Source organism: Galleria mellonella, unplaced genomic scaffold (assembly GCF_026898425.1).
Source record: "Galleria mellonella isolate WM207_F2 unplaced genomic scaffold, CSIRO_AGI_GalMel_v1 utg55, whole genome shotgun sequence".
Lineage (NCBI taxonomy): Eukaryota > Metazoa > Arthropoda > Insecta > Lepidoptera > Pyralidae > Galleria > Galleria mellonella.
The window spans coordinates 5,627,573-5,648,783 of record NW_026442115.1 but is presented as its reverse complement, the minus strand read 5'-3'; the positions used below and the strand labels follow the sequence as shown (position 1 = coordinate 5,648,783).

At 29.9% G+C, this 21,211-nt stretch overlaps 3 protein-coding genes across 6 annotated transcripts; 1 reads left to right on the top strand and 2 right to left on the bottom strand.

Moving 5' to 3' along the window:
• Positions 1 to 119: 119 nt before the first annotated feature.
• Positions 120 to 12,606, bottom strand: LOC113521201 (protein disulfide-isomerase). Its single transcript, XM_026906665.3, has 10 exons — positions 12,344 to 12,606; positions 11,955 to 12,152; positions 11,521 to 11,792; positions 10,036 to 10,203; positions 7,963 to 8,072; positions 7,485 to 7,605; positions 5,994 to 6,160; positions 3,311 to 3,476; positions 1,666 to 1,755; positions 120 to 880 (listed from the first exon to the last, which is right to left on the bottom strand). Exons 1-10 carry the CDS (start codon positions 12,489 to 12,491, stop codon positions 833 to 835), a joined length of 1,488 nt encoding a protein of 495 aa, XP_026762466.1. The 5' UTR covers positions 12,492 to 12,606; the 3' UTR covers positions 120 to 832.
• On the top strand, positions 11,314 to 17,892 carry LOC113521367 (methyltransferase-like protein 22). Of its 3 annotated transcripts, XM_031912750.2 has the most exons (7): positions 13,112 to 13,408; positions 13,657 to 13,749; positions 13,996 to 14,074; positions 15,179 to 15,289; positions 16,081 to 16,272; positions 16,997 to 17,164; positions 17,561 to 17,892. In XM_031912750.2, exons 3-7 carry the CDS (start codon positions 13,996 to 13,998, stop codon positions 17,857 to 17,859), a joined length of 849 nt encoding a protein of 282 aa, XP_031768610.2. In that variant the 5' UTR covers positions 13,112 to 13,408; positions 13,657 to 13,749; the 3' UTR covers positions 17,860 to 17,892. The 3 variants fall into 3 exon arrangements, with proteins under 3 accessions (XP_052754948.1, XP_031768610.2, XP_026762693.2); XM_052898988.1 differs by lacking the exons at positions 13,112 to 13,408; positions 13,657 to 13,749 and adding an exon at positions 11,314 to 11,344; XM_026906892.3 differs by lacking the exon at positions 13,657 to 13,749.
• LOC113521383 (uncharacterized) lies at positions 17,868 to 20,998 on the bottom strand. Of its 2 annotated transcripts, none has more exons than XM_026906909.3 (5): positions 20,763 to 20,998; positions 20,635 to 20,676; positions 19,383 to 19,855; positions 18,875 to 19,046; positions 17,868 to 18,398 (listed from the first exon to the last, which is right to left on the bottom strand). In XM_026906909.3, exons 1-5 carry the CDS (start codon positions 20,836 to 20,838, stop codon positions 18,157 to 18,159), a joined length of 1,005 nt encoding a protein of 334 aa, XP_026762710.2. In that variant the 5' UTR covers positions 20,839 to 20,998; the 3' UTR covers positions 17,868 to 18,156. The 2 variants fall into 2 exon arrangements, with proteins under 2 accessions (XP_026762710.2, XP_031768692.2); XM_031912832.2 differs by having other exon boundaries at positions 17,868 to 18,395.
• Between the last annotated feature and the right edge of the window lie 213 nt (positions 20,999 to 21,211).

The window sequence follows — 21,211 nt, the reverse complement described above, 5'->3', positions numbered from 1 at the left end:
CTCATAAATCACCCTTCACTGGTGCTCCGCCAGCGTATCCCGTTAGCGCAGGCGGAGTTACCATTCCATTTTCACCCATAAAAAAAATATAAAGAAAATTAAAATGAAAGAATTACAAGTTCATAATTTATTTTTTATTTATCAATTTCTGTATCCACAATAGATACACCGAATGCAGTTTTGGCGATGTAGTAGATATGCATATTTACATTTTTTTTTTCAGAATTATATAAAAATATGGATAGACAAGATTCTCATAGAAATTGATAAAGCACCGCTCCTTAAGTTTTACCCACACTAAAAACAAATGGGAAACAAAATTCATACAAAAATACATTTCCTTCAGTGAATAAAATCTATTTCTTGTGATGAATTATCAAGGTGAGAAATTTGTCACATAAAAATAAGTTACAAAATAAAAATGATTGTTCAATGTAACTCACTTGTACTAAGGAATGTTTAATATAATAAATACATATAATATATGCCATTATGATACAGAAATTATAAATACAATTTAGTATTGTACATAAACTAAGTTGCTGCTGATCGTACTAAATAAATTATGCATATTCCGAAGTGGGCACATTTTAGAGATCTGACACTTTTAACGTTGGGTGAAAAATAAGAGTATTATTACATTAAATATAATTTTTTCTTTGTTTTGTCGAAATATAAAGAGTACATAAATCAAGTACAACCTCAACATAATTTATATAATAACAGTCTAGCAAATCAAATGCAAAATTAATTTTAGATTAAGTATAAAAGTAAATTATGATCTATACAGAACTATAACTATGGAAGTCTCATAAGAGTGTATGCCGAGAACTTATAACTCGTCCCTAGCTGGGGCTTCCTCTTCCTCTTCGTATTCACTCTGTAAAACAAATACAATGTTGAAAATACATCATTATTATTATTATCATTCATCTACTTGCCCTTTATTTATAAAAATTAAAACCAAAAACTATTTTGATTACAACAGTATTGTCTCTTTCTTTTTAATTAAGAAACTGCCATATCAACCTTTAACTGCCCATTGCTAAACATACACATCCCTTTGGGGGGTTATGCCAGTAGTTGTCATGCCTGGCAGGCGGATTGACAACGGCATTCAGGCTTTGGAGATGTTTTAAGAGGGATACTGCTGGCCATCTCTCACCCTTCCTTAGACGTCTTTTACGACACCAACGGGAAAGGAACGGGAAATGCCAGGACCACACCGATCATTGACCGACGATCAATTAAATAAATAGCACAAAAAAAAACTTCAATAGCTAAAATATGTTTATATTTCACTTTTTCATAAAGGCAGTTAAATTGTAATCTCTTATAGGATAGTCCGAGGCATTAATCAACTGTTTTCAATACATAATGAATACTTGAATTTATACGACTAAATAAAGTGTAAGTTGTTACAAAGATTATAATATATTTATACCAATAAGTTTGTATGGAAATTTGTGTTCCTAAGACTACTCACTGGAGACGCTAAGTTTTGAATATAAATCATGAAGTAGACATGAACACCATGTTATGTAAATCTTTGTATTAATCACATTAGAGTCTCTTAATTTGATATACTTCTTCCTACTTTTTATACAAAATAAACCAAGTACACGCAGACGACGCCCAAAAAAATAAAATTATGATATTACTCACCACACTGGGTACTGGCTCGGCGCCCTCGCCGTCCGTCTCTACAAACTTCGTGAGCGCGGCCAGCGTCCTCTCGCCATTGTAGTCGCGCACCTGCCAAGTCACATTGTCTTATTAATATTTGTATACTATAATAAACCAGTGTAATAATAAAAGGCTAATTATACTCCTTTAATGGGAGAGATCCGTTTCCAATGGACCAATAATGTGTCCTTATGGTATACAATTATTAGGTTATAAAGTAGAATGTTTAAAAAAAAATAAAGAAAAGGAAATTTCGAAATAAATCCTTATTATAAGCCATGTGGCCAATGTAGTTAGTTATAGCCGACATCTAAATCATATACAAAAAGAATGGCTTGCTTTGAAACGCTATTTTACATCGTAATAAAATAACTCAATAAACATACTTTACTATCGTAAAAACCATTTTAATACCAACCATTACTATTTACATAATTTATATCCATAACAATAAAGTTAATTAGGTAACAACATCCGTTACATATTTAATAATAAATTATAATATAATTTAATTATAAATCAATTTCATAAGGGGATGTCTTAATTAAATATGTTTTATATGTTGATATGTTTTGCTTCATTTGTTTATTTCATTGAAATAATACGAAAATAAATTTTATTATATAAAAAGTTGAGGTGAGATTTCTCTATAGTTACAATTTGGCGAGTTGTCGTGGGATCTCTCCGCACATTTTGAATTATTAGATGACCCGCAATATACGATTATAGGTGGCACTGATTGTTAGTAATGAGGTGTAATGGGCCCCATAGCTTGTACTTTTTTTTTTAATAGTAAATACATCGCCAATTTATTTCTCTGTTTGACCCATGATTATGATTGATAGAGAACGCCATTATGTATTAAATGCGACATATGTATACTTAAATAATCATGCATTGAAGTTTAAATAAATAAATCAATGGTGAATGCGTCAAAATGGATCAAGTGACATACTTTTTTATATTTTCACCTCTCATCCCACACTGGTAACCACCCAGCGTAAGCGCAAATGAAGTTACCATTCCACTATCTTCCATAAAAACAAGTCTGTTTAAAAATATTTAAACAACATAATCCGCCATTTTATGACTAGCCATTTTAAAACATTATTTATTTTTCTATTACCTAAACTTCAAGTTCATTCATTTGATACACATATTAACTTGGGTTGATGAATATATACAATGTGGGGGGAAAGGGATTGTTAGTAATGGAGACTGAGAATCCCATTGCTAGCAATATACCCAACCAGGTCGACCTCCTCGCGGTTCCCTCTGGAAACTATCATGATTAATTCCTGATGAATTCATCATGATGGGCTAGCTGGCCTGTTTTCATTTTCATCAATCACCCTTCACTGGTGCCCCGCCAGCGTATTCCATTAGCGCAGGCGGGGTTATCATTCCATTTTCATCCAATAAAAAAATATATATATACAATGTTGAGTATATATTATTATTGTATATTTTATTGTCATCAGAACTAAACGTTTATATATATGCATAATTTCAGCAAAATTGGTTAGGAGGAATTGGTAATTAAATTTATAAAATTTGTTCTAAACAAAAAAACATGCCTACATTGCAAGTTAAATAAAAACTTCTAAATATATAACACACATACCTGGTTATCCTTTGTGTACAATTTGATGGTGGGGAAGGACGTGATCTTGGTGTGCTCCAGCTCGTTGGCGGTAGCGTCGATCTTTGCGATAACCACATCGTCGTCCTTTTCAAAGTGCTCGCCCAGTTTATCGTAGATGGGCGCGAGCTGCTTGCAGTGGCCGCACCTGATCGCAATAAAAAAGCATCGAATGATATCGTCATTTGCATGAATACAAATTACATCTATATACGTATGATTATAACTAGACAATGTTGGGAGGAAGGGATTGTTAGTAATGGGGTCTAATGAACCCATTGCTAGTAATATACCCTATCAGGTCGACCTCCACGCGGTTCCCCTTGGAAACCATCGTGGTTAATTCTAGTGGAATTCGTCACGATGGGCTAACTGGCCTGCTTTCATCCTCATCTATCATCACTCACTGGTGCCCCGCCAGCGTATACCGATAGCGCAGGTGGGGTTACCATTCTATTATCACACATTAAAAAAAACTAGACATAGAAGATATTTAATAAAAAAAAAAAAGATATATAGAATACATAAGAGAAAAGATTTGATAATAGGAGTACAATAAAAAAAAAAAAATTAGAATGATTGTCTATTTTGGTATCACGTAAAAACTGCTGTTGTTTTCCTGACTATAGAACTTAAAATGTGGTGTACATTTTATTTTATTATGCCATGTAGAAATGATATTTAATTTATAATCCTACTTGCAAAATCCACGCGACTTCATTAGGTTCTAATTAATAATAAAACTTTCAATAACAAATAAATATGTATAATTACCGAGTTGCTAAAACGTTTTTCATTTGCTTGTGACAAGGTCACTGTAATAGTGTACTCCTTGAAGTTTGTAGCACTGTACGTTGATAGAAGACAGTTGCCACTTGGAATCAGGTTGGTAATCAATTTATTTTTTCTAAATTACATAAAAAAGACTTCATCTTCTGGTACTGGCGTATCAGTTTTGTTCCCCTAATAATCTTATATGACCTTTGGTTCATGAGATGTAAAACGAGCGATGGCACATTGTGTTTTTATCCAGGTACCATATAGAAAAATTAAATAAAGTAAAAGACGTTAATTATTTACAAGTTATAACTTGGCAACAGCAATAAAATATTCATACCTACATAGAAAAACTACCCTTAACCTATATAATCCATTATTATAATTCAGACTTTCTATTCAAATAACCATAGCGTGTCAGTAAAAATCTACATAATGAAGTTTCCAAACCATTGAGCGATGATAAGACGACTTCTGACACAAGCATGTATTAATTATAGTTCACTGAATACATCCCTAACGAGACACTTTCAAGCTACACTGTCGCTAGGAAGTGACGCAAATAGGGCGCCTAATAAATTTTCTATAGTTATTCAGCACCCGAGTACTAATAATAATAAAACATCGGCATTTTTTCGAATAATGCTATAAATAATCTTTCACTCACATTTCACTTAAGTGAAAAAATGTGTTAAGAGGTTCATTGCTAAATCTATACCAAAACATCAGTCTCTACAGAATGAAATCGAAGTCGTTGGCAGTACGTAAAATAAGAATCTACTCACGTTATAGCAAATGTTAAAGAAATTTCGTAAGTCAGAAAGTCGAAAAGAAAAAAAAATTGACATTCCCCTACTAATTTAAAAGATGATGGCAAATGGCAAAACTAGTTATTTTATTTTAAAAACTATACAACTGAACCGAATTCGATAAAATTTCTATGTGACCAATCTCTATACATGTTATAAATATATACATATTGTAACATAACATAATACAAATATATACATATTGTACTTTCAGATAAAAAATTCAAACAAACTGAGAACTTCCTTCTATTTGAAATTGGTTGAAAATACAGATTTTTAAGAAATTGACAATTTAAGATAGAAATTCACACCAACAAAGAGTAGAAATAACAGGTTTCGGTAGTAATGTAAGGTACTACTAATAGTAAGGTCAAGTTTTTAGAAACTACATTTTAATTAAGAAGATTGGACTGCCATCTGTACAATGAAATGAAAAACTATTATTTCACACGTGGAGCTTACGTGTCTTAAACAACTCATCAGACACTAGTTTATACAAGCATTTGTTTGTTCATCGATTATAAACAGACTTGGAACAAAGCGTATGAAAAATTATAAATTTATTTTTCGTTACCCAACAATACACATGTGTCAATAAAAGCATGTGTAATTTCAAACAAATGGTGCCAATTTGCACTATTAATTATTCTGTAACCAATTGATAAGTAAGTCATAAGGAAAATATGTTAATGTGCCAGTAATATACATATAAGTAATCAATTGATTAGATTCAAGGTATTTTACTTTCGGTTCTCTGAATTTCATATTATAATATAAAGGTCACGATTGTCTGTTGCTAGCAATTCTAAATATTCAAAGCTAGAAAAGTAGTTAACTTTCTTTAGGATCTAGATCAGTGATTCATAAGTGGTTTTAGCAGAACTAAAATTCAATATGATTTGTAATAGGAAGCAGTATATAATATGTTTGTATATCCCATATTTTTACATGCTTGTCACTCATAGAAGATAACAACAATGGGACATCAAAAGAGGCCTTTTCCGTAACCGCCACATTCATAAATCAATTCATACAAGCTCGTCGGTTACTACAATCTCGTTATATATTATATTACTTACCATGGCGCGTAGAATTCAACGAGAACCCTCTTGTTGGTGTCGAAAACAACCTCGTCGAAGTTGGTGGCGACGAGCACTTTGACAGGCTTGGCGGCCCAGTCCGACGGTAGGTCTTCGCTGAGCAGATGTTGTTTCAACGTGCCCGCGAAGAATGATTGCACGAATTCCTTAAACGATAAGTCTCACAATTAATATACTTATTAAAAATAAAACTTTTTATAAATTGAATCGACACATGAGTTATGAAAGTGAATAAAACAAGAGATTGTGTGGAGCACTCGACTCTTTCTGTTTATCCTACAAAGAATCTGACATAAAAATAAATCGAAAAAAAAAAAAATACGTGTAAATAAGCACCTCCTTTTACATTATTGAAAGTTGAGACAGACATTAGGTTTATGGTGCCCAGATGTTCTATACATTTTCCAAAATCATTATCGCGACCCGCTTAGTTTATGAACGAAGAAAAGACTTATGAAGTAAAATAAACATGAGAGGAATCATAACTCATAAGTATAAAATTTACCATTCAATTTTATAATATAGCTGTTGATGTCAACTTGTACAATAATAAAATCGCAATATCAGTATGTAATTATAGCTAATTTGCAGGCTAACTTGTTGATGCGTTGCGGTTGGCTTAACATTACTGCGAAGGCAATATAAAATTATGGTATCGCACGCAGTGTTTAATTGTTTACATAACACAAGCTATGGCTGATCGAAATGTTAATTAACCGAGAATGGTATATTGTAACATCAGAAATTAATTATTGTAATTAATGCAAATAAAAAGTACAGACTATATATATATAAAAATATTGCGTCATGAATAACGCTTCTAATTGACACACAATATAATAATATAAAATGGTGAAACAATTATTGTGTTTACATAAAAATAAATTAGATTTCTAAATTTTTAGATTTTCCTATATGTATATATCTATATAGATTAGTGTTACACTCTCATGATGTATAACTATCCCCTATAAGATTTTTCATACTTATTAATTTTTTTATACATATAAAAATAATAATTTATATACATTTAATGAATATAATAATTTGTATACAGCTTTCAGCATATCTTGTTTGTTGTTACTATCTGTATTAATCTGTGGATTTAGTAAATTCGATTCGTTTCGGGATGCATTATCAAGCATAAGCGAATGAGTGCATACGTCTTGCGTGAATAATATGCGATTCTATACAGCTTACGGTTTTGTTGCATTTTGATAATTTGTTTATTAAAGTACGATAACAAATACAACGTCGAATAATTCTAAATACTTGTTTTGAGCGTGACGCAATTTCAAAATTTTTATTTGCAAAAGGTATCAACATTGTTGTTGTTATAAATTAACGCTTTTTTTTCGTTTGTTGTTAGTAAGGCCTACAGGAAGTCATTTCTTTTTAATGTAACATAGATTTATGTATAAACATTAAAAGTTATAATATGGGAATGGTATGTGTATACTGTATGCTTACCTCAACCGAATTTGCGCTAAGCTCGTCAGTGGGAGGCTTATATTTGGCCATGTCTTGTTCGAGAGCGATGAGGCGAGCAGAAGGCACTTCTTCCTTCTTCATACCGAAGAACTCCAGGATTCTATCAACGAAATAAATAATACTTAACTGAATATTAGTTGTAGATTGTTTTATCAATTATTTCCGTAGTTTTATTATTATTATATTAGCCATTAACTGTCCACTGTTGAACATAGGCCTCCCCATAAGAGGAGTTTTTCCAGTAGTTACCAAGCTTGGTAAGCGGGATGACAACTGCAGTTAGGCTTTTGGTAATGTTTTAAGAGGGACGCTGCAGCCCATCCCTCGACCATAAGTTCCCTTAGTCGCTTTTTACGACACACACGGAAAAGGAAGGGGTAGTTTATTCTATGCTATGTTAATAGACATCAATATTTTTCTCTCATATTATTTATGTAGGAATTAAATATTACTGTACCTTTGGTGATCATCCTCATCGGTGTCGATAGCGACTGACATGATTCTGTCGCGGTAGTTCTTGGCAACGGGCTTGAGTTCTTCAACGTATTTGTCGAAATCACCATTTTTCTAATGACAAAATATAAATACCTATAGATCAAGTAATAAAATTATTCTTTATAAAGTATAATTTTATCACTTAATCTATATTATTTATTTATAAATTATATACATAAAAAAAACTAAATCGAACTTACAAAGATTAAACTGGACATTTAGTAAATATAAACTATTTTTCTATACTTGGCATAATATAACATTGTTAGCTCGCCTTTTTATGGAATTTAATCGTATATAAAAATAGACTAAACAGGAATAATATGCAATTTATAATCAATTAATAAAAATATTTTATTAAACTTTACACTTAATTTTTTAAGCTTTGATTAAACTGTGCCATAATATATAGAAAAACAGATTATATCTAAGTTCCTCGTTTGACATACATTCAATGTATATTTTAAATTTCATGAAATATTTTGGATTAATTATCGCAAAATAAACTAATAAAATTAATTAGAGGAGTATGCAATTTCAAAACCTTTTGGCTAGGCGCATTAAATAATTTGGAGAAAAAAATGGGAGGAAGAAATAAAGGGCCCACTGCTTAATTTTTACACATAGCATTGCTATTTTATATGCACAGAAAGAAATACACTAGAACTCAAGAAATTAATTTCAATAAACACATAGTAGTTACAGATAGATAGATACTCGTACGTAAAGTTGTCATTTCCGGTCACTTCATTATCAAAGACTATGTAAGCGCTATTTTAAATCCATAATAGGGAATTACAAACATATATATTTCGTTTCATTCAATTTAATAAAAAATATCCAAGATTTATTGACATTATCACAGAAACACACTCTATATGCTAATTGCGTAACAAATCAAAATCGAATATTTATTTGTATTTCTATTGGACATCAGCAGATTGTTTGTTTTATGGTAGGGTCGTTTAACTTTTATAAAATTTTACTGAAACTGTTTATAAATACTTATAATTGACTAGTTGAAAAATCACGGTATTTAAAATAAGTTCAACAAACTCACGCGGTCGATAACAGTTGAACTAATTTAATAGAATAGCTAAATAGATTCGCATTTTCAAATGATTCTACGTGTATATATTAAGTTGAATAGGTTTTAATTGACTGTACATTCAACTGTGTCTCATTAGCAAAATAAGGTCAAAGTGATGATAAGTTATTCCTATCGAAAAGAATTTGTTACAATTGCAACGTATTCTTATTGTCAATTTCTCCAATTATGCTAAAATTAGTGTTAAGAGGGATGTTAAAAAAAAAAAACAATTTTCTTATTAGGTTAGAGAAATAATACCCAAGTTCGCGCCAAATACACCGGGCGTAGCACAGCATTTATCTAGATACAGAAACTTAGCCTGTCATTTGTGATGTGTAATAACTATACGCATACAACTTTCTCTGTTCAGTTTTGGTTTTGCAATAATGAAAGCTTAAAGCTTTCCCTACTACCACCAATCTGAACCGGTTTTGATAAAATATTTCTGAACATTATTAATTAGGCATGCCAGACAAATGTAATGGTAAACATATATAAGACATATGCATGCAAAAAATGTGCCATTTTTTTCAAACTTAGATTAGAGATATTGCAAGTCAATTGATGACTTTCACAGCTCAACGTAGTGAGACACGACGTAGCGATGACCCGGCGCGAACTTTCACCGGCAACCTAAGCTCATCTATGGATAAGTAACTAAATACAATACAGTAAATGACGAGCAATGTTTTGCTATTTAGTTTCCTATATAGAAAAATTCTAACAATATATCTGGTAAATTAATTAGTACAACATAATAAAATATAAAGATGAAATTGAACATAAAAGAATATTTATTATTATGCATGGAAAAAGTCTAAAATAATTGTAATTACAACAACAACAGGACTTACTCTCTGTGTCTTAAAAGTCCTTCAAAATAGATTTTACTTTAAAAATATATATTTTTAATATAGTAAATAATTACCTAATAAATAACCTTACCTTGGATAAGAATAATAAGAGGTGATATTTGATTTGTCCACCGAAGATCTTAGAGGCAGTCTCATGGGAGAATTCAACAATGGTGGGCATGCTCTGAACAAACACCCAGGTCTTGAATGACTCTTCATCAAAGGATTCACCGTCATACTTCACACGTGGCTCTTCAAACTAAGGACAAAATGTTTTTGATAAACATTTATACTAAACAGTAAGAATAAAACTATTATCACACAATGAAAAATATAAATAAGATATTTAGTCTAAACCATGCCTATTTATAAATACAATACAGCATTATAAAAAGATACAAGACATATCTATATAATATCATAAATTACATAAATTATTTAAACTTAACATATCTTAACCTAAATTATTTTAACTATAAGAGATTCCCCTAGCAATAAGACCGCCTTTTGTACCTTTATATGTATATTTTGATCTGTACTTTATGCTACTGTATTTCAGTTGAATTCTTTATATGTCATTATTTATTTTTATGTTTTTGGTGCAATAAAGAGTTAAAAAAATAAATAAACCTCTTTAAGAAATATATATTTAAATTTTATAGTACCATCACAAGTATATATATCAGTTGTGTCATGTTAACTGTCTACTGCTGAACATAAGTACCCCTCATAATGGTCTTGCCAGTATTTTCCATGGTAAGTGGGTTAGCAATTAGTCTTTTGATGATGTTTTAAGAGGGATACTGCTAGTCATAGGCAGCTTGAACATTAAGTTCCCTTAGTCCCCTCTTATAACATCCATGGAAAAGGAAGGGGTGGCCCATTCTATGCCATGATCATACAGCATAGTGTATTAATATTATATTAATACACTTTTTATAAATTTTATAAAATATACATGTTAAAACATATTTTTACAAAAAGTTACAATTTAAATATCTAGAAACCTTTTGGCTTCCAATGAATGTTAGTGAAGGTACAGTTTAAAAATATCAAATGAGATAAGCTTATAAAATTAAGTTTAGGTATATATCTATTATATATAATGTATGAAAAAAGTATCTATTTTGATGTTAAATACGAACTAAATATCAACTAATGTGCTTATCTTCACACAGGAGCAACAAACCCTTATCTACTGTGCTAGTAAGCTATCAAATGTTTGTATGAAAAATGTAATTTAACATGAAATGGAAAAAGATAATAAGTTTTTTTGTGAATTTACTAAGTTTATGAAAATATATAACTGATATTAATAAATATATTTATCATATAACTATTTAGTTAGTCATAGAAGAATTTTAAGATATCATGATGTAATAGAACAAAATATGTCATAGGTAAATATTTATTATTTTGTAAATAGTGCTAATTTGTAATTTTTTATAGATAATTTAATTTTAGACTTACTTAATTTATTTTTTTACTTATTTAAATTATTAATTTATTTTAATAAAAATATAATGATATAACGGAGTTTATGAATAAATGATTAAAAATAAAATATAAGACTCACGTTTTTGAAGAGAACAACATCTTCATTCTCAACTTCTAATTCTTTGATAATCTTTTCATCTTGAACAATAGCAAACACCTGATCATCGACAACACTAGCAATTCCCAAGAATGTCTTGGCTTTAGCAGACTCCTTGTCAGGGAAGAAACCAAAGACAATAACTGGGTTAGCTGCAATGAGTTCTTTAGCTTGCTCAACAGATGTGACTTCCACAGCAGGTGGACCAGTCTTTTTCTTCAACCAATTGATGATGTCATCAGCTTGCCGACCACCTAAAAACATTTAATAAGGCTTAAATTACTACACTACTAGTTAAAATGTGATAATATTTATGAATATTGATTAAGCATGAAGAATATATTAGTAGTGCATATTAAAACAATTATTCCAGAACTAATCAGATAATTAAGCTGATATACATTATGTTCAATAACCTGAATAGTCAACAGGGCTTCCATTTCTAAAGAATTTGAGAGTTGGATAACCCCTAACTCCATAATTTTCGGCGAGATCTTGTTCTTGCGTGGCATCCACCTTCGCTAATTTAATAGGAGATTCTTCTTCCGCCAACTTTGTAGCGGCTTTAGCATATTCTGGCGCCAGAGACTTGCAATGACCGCACCATGGTGCATCTAAAATATGTTTATAGAATTTAGCAAATAAAACATGTACGTGACAGACAAAGCATGCCGGCTTGAGTAATGATATTGACGTGTCAACGACCTTTAGGCTTATAAGAAATATACTAATAATAAATGAAACTAAAAAATATATAAGTTTATTGCCGACAATTCATATTAAAATAGAAATAATGCTAACTTACAGAATTCCACAAGAATAAATTCTGTAGTTGAAACAACACTATCGAAGTTAGATTTGCTTAGCACTAATACATTATCTTCTGTTGGAACTTCATCTCCGAGAACGGTACCCAGAAGGGCTATGGCCACAGAAATTAATAAAACACGCATATCGACTAATTACTATTCTCCCGTTGGTTACTCGGAAGACGAAACTCTTTTAAATGTTGAAAAATGCCACTTCATTCAAGCAGTCTCCCGTCTCACTTTGACGTGGCAGCGTCGATCGTGTGTTGTGTTGTGATTGGTTATAATTTATTTTTATAATTGAGATAAGGCAACAACAACATCCACCAATGCTATCAAATCGAACCAAATCTAAAAGTGATTTAAATTAAATTAAATATTATCAGTCATATACATACAAATTTATATTTTTCTATTAAAAGATGCAAGAAATTTAATAAAAATACAAACAACATATAAAGAACATACATATATATATATTACGAATAATCCGAACATATTCTTCATATTACATTTTTTAATTATAACTACTCATATATTATATTAAAAATACACTATTTAATTTTAAAATAACAAGAATTAAAAACTAATTTGTATGCTATTTTAAGACTATATGAATAAATAATGATAATCTAGTATTACAAAATAATTTAATTTTAATCAAGAGTCGAGGTCATTGGTCCATAGATTGGTTAATTTTTTTTATTCCCTTCGTCAGCTGATTATCAACTTTGACATTGACATTAACTTGACAATTTGATATTTCTTGCTTATTGTTTGAAAGATGCCGATAATTATACAAAATTGTTATAATTTTAATTAATATAATGATAAAGTAATATCATGTTACGTTTATGTGCACATTCCTCAAAAAATGAAAAATCTATTAACAGTTTAATGTAATTGGATAATAGTTTAATCACTAAAAATTAAACCATGAAGAATAAATGACACAATAGTTGTGTATTTAAAAAGTAATTGTTTCACTGTTTAAATCTTAGTTTAAACTTTTGAAATAAATTGTACAAATATTAATAAAACTACATCTTCTAATGCAACAGGTAAGTTAATTCGATATTCTTAAAATATTCTTGAATTTATGATTATATTAAAACTGCTAAGATATTCATGTTTACTTTTTCAAAATAGCAAATTAGTAACTTCAGTGATGAACATATTTAAAGATCTTAAAATAATTAGATATACGTTCCAGTTATAATCACATGATGTAATTATGAATATGAATACTGGCACATACTCTTAGATTTATTTTAAAATTTTAATATTGGAATCTATCCAATTTTTATAGACAAGGCCTTCTCCATTTGTGACTTCATGCTATGGATAGTTAACACCATTAGTTATTGAACCAGTCTTAATATTACACAAATAAATATTAAAGGTATGTGTAAATGGTAAACAATTATTCTGTACGTAGAATATAATTTAAAATTAATATAGTTAATATATTAAATTATATAGATAAATACCATAAATTACAACATGTATTAACAATTTTTATATATTAAAATAATCTAATAATAGAAAATTTTCTATATTCTTCTTTTTAAATAAAGTTCAAATTTAATTATAAATAGGAGGATATAATTTTTTTACTAGAAATTCTTACATAATAATATTGTTTCAGATGCCAGATCTTACTGTTTCATCTGAAATTTATGAGGAGTATGATTATCAAACTAAAATATCTCCAACTAATAAAGGAAGTAAGTGCTAATCATTTAAAGAATATTAGTAGGCAAATATATTTGTATATGTAGTGTATAAATTGAACTTTATAGAGAAAAATTCTTACACATGTCAAGAATATTATTGTTAAGTAGAATCATTTAAAAAAAAACAATGAAACAAGAACAATGTTTTTTTTTTTTATAAAAAAATATGTTAATTTTAGCATAATTTCAGCCATTATCTGTCAACTGCTGGACATAAACCTCCCATAAAGAATGGTCCTGAGCTGAACCTGCATTGCATTAATTTTAGCATACTGACACAAAAAATATATTTTAAAGTTAGCCAATATTTTTTCATAAATTAGATAAAATGCGTCTAGTTTATTTATATACATTCACTTTCAATAAAGATATCTGGTTATAATGAAAATGTACACAGGTAAACTTATCACTTGAAGGTATTTCTTTCAGTAAACCTTGAGAACCCTAAAGAAAGCATTTGTATATAAAGCAAAATATAGTGCAAAAATAATATGATAAACTATATTATTAATCTATACTTATAATACATCTGTAGAGAGGTCAATTCTATACATGAAATATATTTCCAAAATAACTATCGGAAGGTGATTAGTAATCGATACTGATGCCAAAAATGCAATCAGCAAAATTTTTGTCTGTCTGTCTGTCTGTTCATTATAGAAACAAAAACTACGTGATGGATTTAAACGAAACTTGGTACAATTATTCTTCATACTTCTGGACAGGTTATAGTATACTTTTTATCACGCTACAATCAATAGGAGTAGAGCAGTGAAGGGGAATGCGTCTGTTACATCAAAACCACTGAACCGTGAGGAAGTACATAGGCTACATATTTTACGAAAAAAGACGGAAACACGGACGAAGTCACGGGCAACAGCTAGTAGTAAATATAATTATAAATAAATATGTATATTTTAAATGCATGACACTATATACACAGAAATCCTAAACTATTAATAGGTTGGAAAGTTTACTATCTGATAACTCAAAATGATGGGGGTTAAAACCCACATATCTATTTTCTCCGTATCAAATAGCCCTTCCAACTTTTAAATAATTTCTTTGCTTATATAAATTGTTTTAATATTTCAGATGTTATCTCAGAGTTTCCATTTCTCTTAGTCAACCATAGGAATGATGTTAAATTTGATGAAGATAATGATCTGGATGTGGATAGACCGAAAAAAGAAGTTATAAAAATAGGTAAAGCATGTTACTTAGTGCCTATAATTTTACTATATGCTAATATATACAATCAAAAAATTCAATACATTTATTATTTTATGATTGTTGCTATAAAGAAAGATTACCTACTAAACTATTACTTACTATATAGTTTAAAAATAGGAATATTATTTTTTATAAAATATATGCAAAAAGTTTTTAATTATTAGTATTATTTCTCTAGTATTGTAGTGTCAATTGGTTGAATTTTTTTATAAATCAATATAAAATATTTGATTGGCATTAAATATTATTTTTTGTTTATATTTCCTATTTTGTTATATCTGTACATTATTCTACTAATTTAAGATTTAAATAAAAGAACAACTTATGGCAAATCCAGTTATTTTGTTTTAAAACTAATCTTCTCAAGTGATTTCATAAAATTCTTGTGGGACCAATCTGAAAGTATATCCTTTCAATAATGGATATTCCAAATTGATTTATAACTGACAAAGTATTTGTTACTTTATAGGTAACAAATATTAAAAAAATACAATTGAAATGAAGACCTCTTTCTTTTTTTAAATTGGTTGAAAACAGATCAGGTTATACTTGAAAATCAAGGACTTAGATTATTTCATCATGTTTATCAACACTTGGCGGACACATATATACAATATTATTAGCAAAAAACTTTTATACTCCCCTACAAAAAGAAGAAAGCAAATGTAAATGTCCTTTGAAAATAGTAAAAAAGCCATTTGATTGTGGAATAGTAATTTCTGAAAATATTATATAAATAAGAAAAAATATTGTATATATTTCAGAGCATAGTGCTAAAACAAAATTAGCCCTGGTAGGGCTACAAGTATGGAGAGGTGCGTTTTTACTCGGCGATTTACTTATTCACCTGGGTATAAAGGGAGAGCTGACAGGCAAGTCAGTTTTAGAACTTGGCGCTGGCACTGGCATTAGTAGTTTTGTTACTGCTTTGTATGCAAAGAACGTGGTATGCACAGGTAATTTAATATTTAATTATATATTGTTTATTATACTTGTAAATTCATTATTAATGCATTTATAAATATTGTGAGCAAGGGTGGACTTATTTCTGACAGAGATCTCTTGCGGTTTGTTATGGATATAACACCTTAGTTCTAAGGCATGGCGACATATGGAGGTTAATAAAATACTGTCTGTGGAGTCTATGGTGCTGTTCTAGACCTAAATGTAGGCAATGGTTACCATATTATGATGTCATATTTTTTTTCTTAGAAGTTGTACTGAGAAACCATACATTATCATAAATTTTCAATCAATTTCAGGAGGAGAACCTCCTTCTTTTTCAATTCGGTTGTATTTTTTTTTATATTTGTTATCTCATAACTCCATTACTTGTGAACCGATTTGAATTCTTTTTTTATCTGAAAAAATATACTTACAGATTGGTCCCAGAGTACTTTTATCAAAATTAGTTCTGTAATTTAGTTTTTGAATCAAAATAACTAGTTACATCACAGTTAAAGTATTTTTTTAATTAAAATCTTCATAATCTCTGAATAAATATTTTCTGATTTGTAGGAGATGAGAATTTGTATTATTGTTTAGGAAAATTATGATAATTTACCTCGGTTACCTCGACATTTCGTGTAATTTATCATGGTTTGCCTTAATGATCTCATTTCCAGTCTTATAAACCATACAAATGCATGGTCTTAGTAAAAATCTTTTTTGAATTTCCAGATATTAATGTAGGAGGTATCTTAGAACTTATAAAGCTAAATGCAAATTATAACTCCAAACTTATAAAGTCTCAATTTAAAGTAATGCCATTGGATTTTATGGATACTAATTGGAATCAAGAATTATCAAATGAAATAAAAGATGCTGATATTATAATTGCTGCAGATGGTATGTACATTAGAATGTATCATATTTTTAAATACAACCACAGATATATGAGACTGGACAATGTTTCCTAAAAATATGCAATTAAATATAAAAATTACTCTTGAATCTTTCGTAGCATATTATGTGATCGCACTATATGTATAAGAGATTCAATATTTAATTATTAGTAATTTTATTATTTAATAAAAAAAAATATATTTTAAAAAAAAACTTGAATTTACTCTTATTATATGAATGTCTAAAACTTTTTATTAAGTTGTTTTAGTGAAACAAACAGAATACTTTTGATCATTGTTTTGATAATTTTTCTATTAACCATAAATAATAATAATAATAATGTTTACTCTTCTTACCATTATTCTTAATAAAAATTATATTTTCTTACATTGGTTTCAGTTATCTACGACGACGACGTTACAGCAGGATTCATAAGAACCATAGAAAAAATAATGAATACCAATCCGCCTAAAACCTTGTATGTAGCGCTGGAGAAACGCTACGTATTCACGATAGAGCATATGGACTCGGTCGCACCGTGCTACGAAACATTCCTTACATTACTACATAAAGACATAACGGGCACCGCAAGTTCTACGTGGTCAGTGGAACAGTTACCTTTAGATTTTCCAAAGTATTTTACGTATGATCGCGTAAAAGAATTAGTTGTGTGGAAAATGACGTCTAGGCCTAATTAATGACTGTGATATTAAATATTAGTTTTTCTTGCATTTTTCTTTTATAATTTAATTAATACCCCATTTTAATGAGTAACGTTTATTTAAATTTAGTATAAGTTGACAATATATAAATTAAATAATTATTAAGCAATTCGTTGATTTAAATAAATAAATAAGACACAGGACAAAACGAAACTTTCATAATTTAGCATAGCGCAAATTATTCTTAAAAAACATTGTCTCAAAATTCTTATAATACTGTATCACAGTTACCACTAAAGACAAAACGTCTGGAATTACAATCTAAACTTAAAATTATTTTTGTGTATGCCAAAATTCATTGTATTTGCTGAGAAATGTTTTTCTCAACTCTGAGTTCCGTGCCTGCTGATCCTTTTCTTTGCTCAGTGTTTCAACGCTCTGACCGACACAAAGGTCACCGGTAAAGTGAATGATCACCACTTGAGTGTTGAACGTCACGTTCTTGTCTGGACTATGTTTCGTATAGTTTAATTGAGCGCTAAAGTCCATTGGAAAAGGTAGTGTCAAATCTTCTGCTGCAATGTAATGTTTTAATAGCATATAAATGAAATAACTTCGCCTGCACTACCATGAACTGGCATGGTATATTACTAGCAATGGAGCGGTTAGTCTCCATTATTTACAACTGTCTTCCTCCCCCACAATATAATATTAAACATCACATTTGTCTGGAGCTAGTGGAGATCTCTAAAGGAACTACAACCAGATGGCGTTGCAGGTGACATTACGTTATAAAACTAATTGATAAAATTAAAGGTATGCTGAATAGCGGTAGCATTCTAGAAAGAGTACTGCTAGTACCAGTAGATGCTGGTTCAAATCTGAATACAATTTAGATTTTTTAAACCATTCAACTTTCTGTTTGGAAAAAATTCAAACTAGATTTTTAATTCTAAACACGTAACAATATATTTTTACTTTGTGGGCGTTTGCAATAACATTACGAAGAGTAAAATATGTCTAAAATATGAAATTTGATAAATGAACTGACGTGCAATAAATTCTTCTGGTTCTTGAACGGTAGAATCGCCGGTGCATTCTGGCGTGCAGCGGCCGTCCTTGAGAATGCCTCGCATTGTCGTTAACTTGCTGATCACTTTCTCGTTGATTTTGCTATTTTGCTCATTCTTGTGTTTATCAATATTCCGTAAAAATTTTTTCATCTATAATCAAAATATTTTCTATAAAATTTGTCGTCATGTCTGAAGACTCAGATTTTATTCCTCTGTACCCTGTAAATTCACGCCATATCCCACCCTTTAAACCGAAACACAGCCATGCAAACACAACTACTTCACGGTAGAAACACGAATGGGACAGAGGTACTAGCAATCGACTTTTGTACAGTCTCCCTCTGGTAGGTACTATTTTATTTTTATGATACTTAAAATGGTAAACAAGCTGATGTAAAGTGGTAACCCTTTTCTATAGACCAGAAAATTATAAAAAAACACAAACACAGCAAATATAATATTAATAGGATTATTTATACTACTTACCGTTTTAGATATTTTCTTAGGTGGATCTTGATAAGACATCTTCGGTTCACCGGGGTTACTACCGACAACATACAATGTACTTTTTGGAATATCGAAATCTGAATATACAGATATTTGCCCATCAAGCTCCTTCTGCGTTCCCGAGACCGTTGACGACTTACTATTAGTTGGTACGTACGTTGATTTACAGACGTTCTCTATTAGCATCTTTTGGGCATGAGGTTTGTTTTTAAATTTTTGTCTTCTCGGTAATGGGGAATCGTCTTCATTGGAGAGACTTTCTTCTGAAGTGGATGGAAAAACTTCGTTTAAGGTAAGTACTTCCACGTTACACACTTCGAGGACTGATGGATTCTCAATATCTGCCACTTGGCAGAGTTGGTCAGTGGAGTGAATGCTGATGAACGACTTTTGTCCGGCGCACGGGGCGGCTTCATCCTCACCTGAAGGAGATGGCTTCTTCGAAACGGTTACTGTGGAATATAATGTTTTTGAGTTGGATTCTTTCACTCATATTGGTCCTTCATCGTGGTTAATTACCCTCTAGTTCTCACGAAGGGCCGTCTGACCCGACTCTCAGGCAAGGTATTATTTTATTTTTAATTCTTTATTGCACTTGTAAGTTACATATAAAATAATGTATTTATAAATGTTGTGAGCAAGGGTGGACTTATCTCTGACAGAGATCTCTTCCAGTCAACCTAATACATTTCGTTAGCGGGCAGCTAAAGTGCTACAACTATTAATACATAAACAAATATACAGTTAAATAAAATATTACAATATATAATAAATACATACACTATACACACCTACCTACTTATATAATAAATGTTAAAATAAATGAATATACTACTTACATTACAAATTTAGTTTAATGATTTTAAGATTTAATTTACTAATAAAAATGGGTTATACGCATTTTATAAATAAAATAGATTTAAAGTAGTAACTATAACATGAGAATGTAATGTGAGAATTGATAAGGTCCTGTGGAGCTGATAAGGAAAATCCTTCACACCAATGAAATAGTAACGTGAAAACAATAGTGACGGTACTCTTAAATTGTCAACGTTTGTATTTAGAATGATTGAAGAACAATAATGCAGTAAATAAATAGATAATCTGTTGTTTATGAACTTGTCTTACATTAGGTCTTAGACTAAAAAAAATAAGCAAATAATAAATAATACCTACAGCTCATCTTAAATTCCTACACACTTGCTCGAATAAACATAGCAAAATAGCTTACCAGCATAAGTACTTTCTGTAGGGTTGCAACTTAACATTTCTCCTAAAAGGAAAATAATTATTAATATTCTATAGTAACTTGATCCAAATATTAATTTCTACATTACATATATGGCGTATATAATATACCTTCATTTTTATCAATTGTTTGTATATCTGTCCCACTTTTGTCTGGTAATTTATGAATATTCTTCGATTGTGACATATTTTAACAACAAATTTCAGTTTGTGAACTTTGTCAAATGACTTTCCATTTTTCTCTTTATTGCTTGCGTTTGACAATTCTTATTACAATATTTTTTTATATGCAAATGAGGAATTATACAAGAGGTCAATGTCTATGGCGTGCTTATCTAAACAATTATATAAGTGTCCTATATAATAGTAATAGCAAGAATTTTATATGAAACAGGATATATATATATATATATATATATATATATATATATATATATATATATGTCATCTAGCGCATATATGACAAAAAAGCAATAAATAATCCTACTTTCGCTGAGTTGGCCATGCCCACCACAGATTCAAGAGTTCAGCTTTCAGCTATTCCAAAAATATATCTAACA